The 9,127-nt window shown below is 50.0% G+C and overlaps 1 protein-coding gene across 4 annotated transcripts in view; it reads right to left on the bottom strand.

Annotated features, from left to right (window-relative positions):
• The window catches only part of CASP7 (caspase 7), a 30,934-nt gene extending 22,531 nt beyond the window's left edge, over positions 1-8,403 (bottom strand). For 2 of the 4 annotated variants that reach the window (XM_024756016.1, XM_024756017.1), the window contains exons 1-2: positions 3,780-3,957; positions 2,371-2,480 (exon numbers count right to left, since the gene is read on the bottom strand). In XM_024756016.1, the coding sequence (XP_024611784.1) occupies positions 2,371-2,480; positions 3,780-3,860 (191 nt within the window). In that variant the 5' untranslated portion in view covers positions 3,861-3,957. Of the gene's footprint in view, positions 1-2,370; positions 2,481-3,779; positions 3,958-7,828; positions 7,996-8,056 lie in introns of those variants that run through there. The other 2 variants (XM_024756014.1, XM_024756015.1) reach the window with 2 other exon arrangements.
• Between the last annotated feature and the right edge of the window lie 724 nt (positions 8,404-9,127).

The raw sequence follows: 9,127 nt of genomic DNA, 5'->3' as shown, positions 1-9,127 counted from the left end.
TAAAAAAAAAAAAAAAAAAAGGAAGGAAATATCTAAATTTTACGGGTATGTCGCAAATCCTGATTGAATTTTATTTGCATCGATTGCCTATTTGGTAGACGGCCCGTGTACCATCTAACACGTGGGTACGAGTCAGATGCCTAGAGAAGGCAAAGAAAATAAACAACTAACATTTCACAACCTAGATGAATAAGACATTAAATTGACATTTATTGTAGTTCAAGTACATTTAATAATTCAACAATCATGTCTTGCAATTCATACAACTAAAATAAGCAGTTCATAAAATGGAATTTTTAAATATTTTGCACGTATTTAATTTAAATATTCACTGTTTATTTTGATAATATGTAGCTTGACATCAATACCAGCCACACTATAAAAAAAGGTATAGTGGACCAGAATACAGAAGATTACCCAGGCTTATTTACCTTTCTAAAGAAGTTAAGGGGGTAAAAAAAACCCCACATCACAGACCACACCTATTTTTGCAAAATGATGGGTCTTTAAGGCAGTGGTCTCCAACCAGGGTACTCAGGGATTTTCCAAGGGGTGCAGACAAGACAATTCTAAGTAAATGAATTGCCGGTTCCTCAATTTCCATTTGTATTTTTCCTAAAACTGCTCTGTCTGAATATGATACCACCTCCCCTTTCCCAGTTCCCAGTTCCCAGTTCCCAGTTCATCTCCCGCTAGAGAGGAGAAGGGTAGACTTCTCACCCACCCTGAAATCTTAGATGACATAGAAACTGCCACATCATCTAACTAAGACTTATGAAATGGCTATTATATGATTCCCGTTTCTCTTTCACTTAGAGGCAACCTGCTTAACCTGAATACTCGGAGAGATGGGAAAACTGAAATATTACTACATCCTTTGCAACTCTTCTGAGGGGGTGTGTAGTTTTACATTATTTGGTGGGTATGTGAGCAAAAACATTTGAAGGCCACTGCTCTAAAGGGTTTGCACTGGGGAGTGGTTTAGCCTGGACCACTGGAACTCATGGCTTTGAAAAGTTTTCAGTAATTGGAGCTGTATTTTCTGGTCACCTCATCAGATATCTTTGACCCTCAATGGCAACCAGTGCCAATGGAATTCAGACCCAGGACGCCAAGGCCTCCCCATTTCTCCGAGTCACGTCTGGGATGATATGACCAAAGGATCTCTGCGGGATGCTGCAGGGAGCCAGGATGCCCCTCATCACCAGCTCTCCCCCTCCCCCCGAACACTGCTTGGGAGCACTCCCTAATCTCGCCCCCTATCCCCCTCGCTGTCCCTCCGCTGTGGGGGTTGGTGTAGGCGCTACGGAGAAGTCTGATGCTGTGACGCACAGACCGCTCCCGCCTCTTGCCAGGGAATACCACTCACATGACCAAGGTTAAGGAGGGGAGGGAAGGGGCTTCTCCCACGTCCCTGCAGCCCTACTTCTAAATAGAAAGCACGGCAGAGCTGTTAAGGGAGTGGCGCTGGTACCGTTTGGGTTCATCTCTGCCATTTATTAACTGCCACCAGAAAGGCAGGCTACTAACCCTCTTTTTTTTTTTTTTTTTTTTGTGGTACGCGGGCCTCTCACTGTTGTGGCCTCTCCCGTTGCGGAGCACAGGCTCCGGACGCGCAGGCTCAGTGGCCATGGCTCACGGGCCCAGCCGCTCCGCGGCATGTGGGATCTTCCTGGACCGGGGCACGAACCCGTGTCCCCTGCATCGGCAGGCGTACCCTCAACCACTGCGCCACCAGGGAAGCTCTACTAACCCTCTTAATGCCTCAGTTTAGCTACCTGTTAAATGATGGTAAGAGTAGAACCATCTCCTGGGACTGACTGTGAGGACTCACGCAACACTGAGCTGGCATACAGAAGCTTAGCAAATGAAGCTGTTATTATTATGATTAAATGCAAAGTTTAGAACTGCAAAAGTGAACTCCAAAAAGGAAAAGGTAGGAATCAGCAGAGTGCCACCCTACAACTTCCCATCCCATGGCCTTCAGTTCTGCCTTTCAGCCAAGGCTGTTCCCACTGGCAGCAGCAGCCCATGCTCTGCCCCGAAGGAGGCTAGTGGCAAATCACCTCTGACGGTGACAGCCCCTCACTCCTGGGCAGCTGCCACTCAGACACGCAGCAGCCAGGCAGGAGACCCCCAGAGCCTGGCTCTCCCATACCTGGGCTTGCCCTGGGGACAGGGGAGTGCACAGGGGGACCCCAGTGTTGTCACACACAGCTGGCAGGATTCTGTGCAAATCTCCCACGCACAGCATAGACCTCCTTCCCTGAAGGTCCGCTTCTGCGTGGGTGGGTGGGTGGAGAGGGCAGAGGCGTGGTAGGCTGAAGTGGCCCAGGGTCCCTCTTTAACTCAGCAAGGAAGGAAACTTACCTGAAGAGTGATGGGACAAAAGAGGACCGGTCTGGCTTCGCATCAACTGTGTCATTGTTTGCTGAGTCCCCAGCCCCCTGCTCCTCAATATGGTCTTGACTGTCCGCCATCTGGAAGGAAAAAAACCAACCAGAAAATTGCTACCCAGTGGCATCGCTGGCCTCATGATATTTTTAAATAACACTCATTCAGCGACATAGCTTTTAATTAAGCCTGGAGATGACCAGTACTGCATATTTGGGCTCCAGGGCTGCTGCACCAACAACTCATTCAAATGCTCCAGTGCCAGCTCCATTTTAGGCCTCATTCCAGAGACTGGATACACAGTGGCAAAGAAAGCAAAGTCCCTGCCCCTCTGGGAGCTTCTGATCCAGCATTCAGGATTTTGTTAAATGTTCACTGCTTATGAGAAAACTGTGGAAGGTTCGTCAAAGTCTGTAACAACAAGAAACTCCCCCTAAATTCTGGACAGGTTATAAGATGCTCATCCTTTGCCCGACATCACTCAAACCCGGTTAAAAAACAGCAACGACCTGGAGTATAAAGTTCTCTTTCTGCTTCAGATGGTTTTACATGGTTCTACCAGAGTAGATTTCCATCAAATTATTTTCCTGCTCAAGAATTTTCACGAGATCCCCACGATCTAAAAGTTCAAATCTTAAACTGAACTCATTGGATCTTAGGGTCTTCATTATCTAGTACTGGAGTCGATGACAAACTATGGCCCACCACCTGTTTTATTGTTTGTTTGGTTTTTCTTTGAGTTTTACTTGTTCTTCCTTTTTCTAATTTTATAAGGTTGAAGCTGAATTTACTGATTTGTGATCTTACTTCTTTCCTACATACAGGTGTTCAGTGCTAAAAATTTCACTTTAAGTATTCACCACCTGTTTTTGTAAATAAAGTTGGAACATAGCCACGCCCATTCATTTACATGCTGTCTGTGGCTACTTTCCCACCACAACCAGAGTCGAGTAATTGTGACAGAGATCATGTGGCCTAAAAAGCCCCAAATATTTACTACCTGGCCTTTTACAAAAAAGGTTTGCCAAGCCCTGATCTAGGATAACTACCAGCCAGTAGGATCCCCTACTCACCTTCTACTTCCCTTACTTTAAGTAGTAAAAATAGCAATAATAAGAATAGAAACTCACACTTATTATTTGCTGTGCTAATTGTTTCATAAGCATTATCTTATTTAACACTCCCCCAAATGCTGTTAGATCAGCCCTATGATCACTGTCTTTTGACAGATGAGAAAGCTGCAGTTAGAAAAGGTTAGTAACTAGTCCCAGGCTAAGTAACTAGTAAACTAGACTTGGATCAGAAGCCGGCAAACAGGCACTGAGAACCCACTCCTCACCACCACACCATTCAGCCTCCCAGCCTCCTAGCATCCTTGGGCTCACCATGCTCATTTCAGGGTCCATCAGGGCTTCTGGTTCTCCCTTTCTGGGAGTCACCACCCAAATGTTTGCTGGACAGGCCATCTTTGCCCAGATGGCTAGTTCTCAATCTTCAGAATTCAGTTTAATGGCACCTTTGCAGGAGGTCCTCCTGGATTACACCTACCTCACCAACTCCCTCCCTTCCCCCAGTCCCTCTACAGCCCTTCTATTGACCTTGTTTACTTGCACTCTACTTACTGCTTGGTTCAAACACGACAATGTAAGTTCATCATGGCAGAGGCCCCTGGCACACAAAAAGTATTTGCTAGATCCGGCTTCCCTGGTGGCGCAGGGGTTAAGAATCTGCCTGCCAATGCAGGGGACAGGGGTTCGAGCCCTGGTCCGGGAAGATCCCACATGCCGCGGAGCAACTAAGCCCTACTGAAGCCCGTGCGCCTAGAGCCCGTGCTCTGCAGCAAGAGAAGTCACTGCAATGAGGAGCCCGCGCACCGCAAGGAAGAGCAGCTCCCACTCGCCGCAACTAGAGAAAAGCCCGCGCGCAGCAACGAAGACCCAACACAGCCAAAAGTAAAAATAAATAAATTTATTTTAAAAAAAAGTATTTGCTAGATAAATATTAATTGAGTGGGAAGCTGGAAGAAACAAATGCACTGAGGGAAGAGAATTAGCTAAGTGACACAGCTGGTCAGAAGCAGAGCCTTGAGTCGTTTCTCCTAAACCAAGTCCTGTGTCCTTTCCCGTAAAGGGACTGGCCTTCAGTAACAAAGGGAAACCTCTCCAGACTCTAATTCCTGCCGATCTCAATCTCTGAGCAATCGCACAGTGGGCCAGGTTGGCAGCTGCAGGTCTGCGTTCCTGTCAGGCTCACCCAGGGATGTTTTCACACCGCTGGAAAACAAGATGGCATCTATCTCACAGAACCCCCGTGCCCCAGAGCACAAGCAATGACTTTTGGAGGTGGGCAGAAGGAATCCAACTGGGGGGGAGGTATCCAAGATGGCAAAACGCCAACCTTGTGTCCTTGAGCCCCGAGAGGCATTATCACGTCACCTTGCAGCTTGTTTAGGGGTGAGCTGGGCAGTGAGGGGAGAAGTGAGAGGAAGGGCGAATCCTGTAGCCGGATCTTTACAAAGACAACGAGAAGTCCGATGGCTATCTTGTTCCTCAACACATCGTGAACCCCCCATCATAGCCACCAACCTGTTTCCAGTTGTGAGGCAGTAAGATTTTTCTGATTAGGACCCAAAATGTTTCTTGAACACAGAGATAAGCCATCCCCAGAGGAGATGAGTGTAAGTCCGGGCATGCAGAAAACAGTCATTTTTATTTCATTTCCTTTATACAGACTTAGTTACTTTTCAATGTGGATTGTTATTAGCAAAGCACGGACGTATTTTCAAAATTAGCAAGTTAATGTTATACAAAATCCACCAGAAAAAGACACTAAATTCGACATGTGGTGTTGAAGCCTTGAGTCTTTTGCTAAGGCTAATCTTAAAGACTGAATCTAGGAAGTATGATGATATAACAATGTGACCATTATATATAGATATAATTTCCTGGAAGTCCAAGGCACCGGCTGTGTGCTAGGAGCCGGGGATACACCTGACCTGGTCCTGCCTTGTTGAGAGACAGGCACTGATAAACAGCACAAATGTTGACGGACAACCGTGATCAGTGCCATGAGGATGAACAACTTGTGGCCACAGTAGGGGACCTGACCTAGCCCCAGAGGAATTAGGGAGGGTTCTCAGGGGAGGAAATGTTTGACCTGAGGTCTGAGAAGCAGAAGCAGTGAGGGTGGAACTGAGGGAGGCACAGGGAACTGCATGCCCGTTAAACACCTGACATGCTTCATTGACGGAGAGGCTCAGTTTGAATCCCGTGTCCCCCCCAGATTTTTGGAGGGAGCTTTGGACTTAGCGGCAGGCTGATTTCTATGGCTCAGTGGTAGGAGGATCTCCAGAACTTTCTCTGCAAACACTAGGCCAGAAGGGTCTTCTGTGTGAAACCTACAGCATCTTTCTGGGTTGGTGCTGTTTACCGTCCAGGAGGGCAGCAAGAGTCCCTTCTAACAAGTTGCCAGAGTGTGCGTCTAGATCGAGGCAGTGCTAGGGCTTTACTCTTAAATCTGTAAGGCTAAACATTCAGTGACTTTCTTATTCCTATGAGACTGGGCTTAATTCCTGGGTGAAATCAAGTTCACCCAGAACGAGGGTGGTGACCGAGTGGGGAGCCTGATCTCGGTCACATCATATCAGTCAAGCCAAGACTTGGTGTTGACCTTTTATTTCTGCTTATCTTCACAGCCCAAGACAATGCAGGCCTATCTCAGTCTGCTATACTTGGAGAGGGCATGCCTGGCGTTATTTTCTTGCATTCGTCCCCTCTGTAACGCTCAGGATGCAAAGAGCAGTCAGCCATTCAAGGGAATATTGCTTATTCAATTGTTTCAATTGTTAAAAACATCTATCTTCTCTTTAAATAAATGAATATATAATACACATGAAGCAGTAACCGTGTCAGGCACGCTCTGTAAGCACTCTACTAATTATTATTATTACTACTATTATCCACTGGGACTCTTATTTGTAGATTATCTTAGTCATCCTTTTATAGTTCCAGTTATAGAAAAGTGCCAGGTACATGGCAGGCACTCAAAATTTCTTTATAAATGTCACAACTGAAATGTACTTAAAAATTTTTTAATCCTTCAGGGCCCCGAATAAATTGTTGATATGGGACAGACCACAGAACCAAAGGGACCTAGGAGGGAGGCTGAGAACCCAGTTATGGTGAACCACAGACCAGGGGTTTAAATCAGTGCCTCCACCTATTAGCCATGGGACCTTGAACAAAGCACTCAACCTCTCCAAGCCTGAGTTTCGTCATCTGTAAAATGGGAGAATGGTGATGCCTAAGTCACACATGGCTATGAGGATGCGTGGAACAGTGCATGTAAAATGCTAAGCATGGTGTCTAAATGTTCACTAAGTATTCCCTGTTATCACCACTGTCCACAGAACTCAACACTAAGACAACATTCAACTGTCAACCCTCACTGTTATTTTTAAATCACATTAATATTTTAAACAGCTTTTGTGGAGACTGAAAAAAAAGTTCCTCTAGTGATTATTTCTATACATGCTTAATCGGCGACTGGTACAGATCTGGTAGGAAATCAGTTCCCAGCTTCATTGCAGCTGCTTCCCCTGAAAAGTGACATAATACAACTTGTGCCTCACTCTTGCCCCAACGAAGACAATCTTCCTAAAAGGCTCGAAGAGAAGCAGCCCAGGGGACCTCCACCGCTCACCTCCAGCACCTGGAGGGGGAGGGGGCTCTGCTGGGCAATGAAGTACTCCACCTGATGCTCACAGCACTGCTAAGAGGCTGTATTTGCAGAAGAAACTTCAGTTTTCTCAGAGAGGTTATGTAACCTGCCCAAAGCCACAGAGCTAAGAGGAAGCAGAAATGGATTATGAACCTAGGCAGTGACTGGCTACCTGGGATGAAGGTCAGGCCATAGACCCTAAAGGAGGAAATGGCCTGTAAGTAAACTAAGGTTAGGGCCACGTCCTTGGCCAGCCCAGGAGTTCAAGGGAAAAGGCTGCGAATGACTCAGAATCACCCACATATAATTTTACTTCTCCCCAAAAAGCGAAGTTGAATACAACGGTGAAAGGCGGCAGCCTGAGTCCTGCCTTCTTCCGCTTCCTGAAGGAATCTTCAAGAGCCGTGCACAAGGGTACCTGAACAAAGATGACAGCGGCTTACGGGTAGCCTGCTAAGCCCCGACAGATGCACTGCCATGCACCACAATCACCTCATTCCATCGTCGCGGCAACCGTCAGCCCGGGCCCACCACTATCCCCATTTCACAGACAAGCACAGAGAGGGCCAAGGCCCCACAGCTGACGGGCAAGGACGCTGGGACTGGAACCCTGGGCTGTCAACACGGGAGCCCCCGCAGTTAGCCAGGCGAGAGAACGAACCCCTCCCGCCCTCCTAAATCCACCCCTCCTTCTTTTCCAAATCCCGAATAGTACCGGGTGTCCCAAGCCCGGGGACCAGAAGGGAAGGGAGGACAAGCTGAACGAAGCAGGCAATGCTGGGGGTGGCGGAGAGCCTTCTTCCCCTAAGTTGGGCGCCGGCCGTCGGGGCAGCTTAGCCCGAAGGGACCGGGCCCCCACCGACCGTGCTCGGTGGGAAGGGAGGAAGGAGGCGGGGGAAGGCCGGGCAGGAGGGCGGCGGCGGGCGGAAGAGGCGGAAGTTACCGTTCCCCCGGCGATCGGGAGGCCAGAGCTGGCTGCCGTCTCCGTCTCTCAGCCGAGAGTCTGCGGCCGCTCGAACGAAAGCGAAAGTAAAAGCCCCTACGCGGCCAGGGGAGGAGTCGCCCGGGGCTGGAAACGGACCGGGCAGGCGGGGCTGCGGACACCGCCCCCGGCTCGGGACCCCGGGCTCCGTAAAGTTGGCCGCGCGCAGGACCACCAGGCCACCGCGCGCCCCTTCGGGGAGAGCGCGCCCAGCCCAGCCGGCCAACTGTCGCGCGCGCCATCGCCGGAGGGCGCCCTCAGCAAAGCTGGCCGCGGGCACCAGAGACCGTGCTGGGCAAAGTTTGCAGAGGTCTAAGACCGCTCTCCGAGTGACCCGGAAAGCGCGCTCCGCGAACCCGCCGCACGCGGCCTCCCCATCCAGGCGAACTGAAGAGCGCGCCCAGCCGGCTTCGCGGCTCTGGACGATGGGGCGCTCGTCGGAGCCCCCAGCTCCTGCCCTCCCGCTGCTGCCCGCGTCTACACCTGGCCTTCGGCCTCCACACCAGCTCCAGGACCCAGTTCCCAAGGCTCGAAGGCGCCTCCCCCGCCAGACCCTGACCCCAGTTTGCGCGGGTTGCGCCCCTCGGGGGACTGGGCGCCCACATCTGCAAGAGCTACCGTCGCCCAGGGGCCCGCGCTGGGAGCCGCCGTGGTCTCCCGCCTCGCAGAACTTGCTTCGAGTCCCTGGCGTGCCTTTCTCAGCCTTGGGCAGCAGGACGCTAACTCCGTTTTCTGCAGAGCGCGTCCCCAGTGCCTAACACGGCCTGCTGGCCTGGATGTAGCGCCAGAATCATTCATGGACTATTTATTGAGTGCCTCCATGTGTCAGCCACTGGGTACGTGGCCGTGACTTGGTCTAATGTGGGAGAGTCAGTGTAGTCCCCCCAGCACCACTTCACCCCGGCGTCTCCCACATCCGCAACACCCACGCACCCTCCCACATTTGTCCTTTTTCAACCTTTGGCCTCCAACTGAGGCCTCCAAGGCCTTGCTCTCCGAGACTCCTCAGGGGACCAGGTAATGAACACAGTC

This window comes from Neophocaena asiaeorientalis, unplaced genomic scaffold (assembly GCF_003031525.2).
Source record: "Neophocaena asiaeorientalis asiaeorientalis breed wild unplaced genomic scaffold, Neophocaena_asiaeorientalis_V1.1 scaffold85, whole genome shotgun sequence".
Classification (NCBI taxonomy): domain Eukaryota; kingdom Metazoa; phylum Chordata; class Mammalia; order Artiodactyla; family Phocoenidae; genus Neophocaena; species Neophocaena asiaeorientalis.
This window is presented reverse-complemented; position numbering and strand designations above follow the sequence as displayed.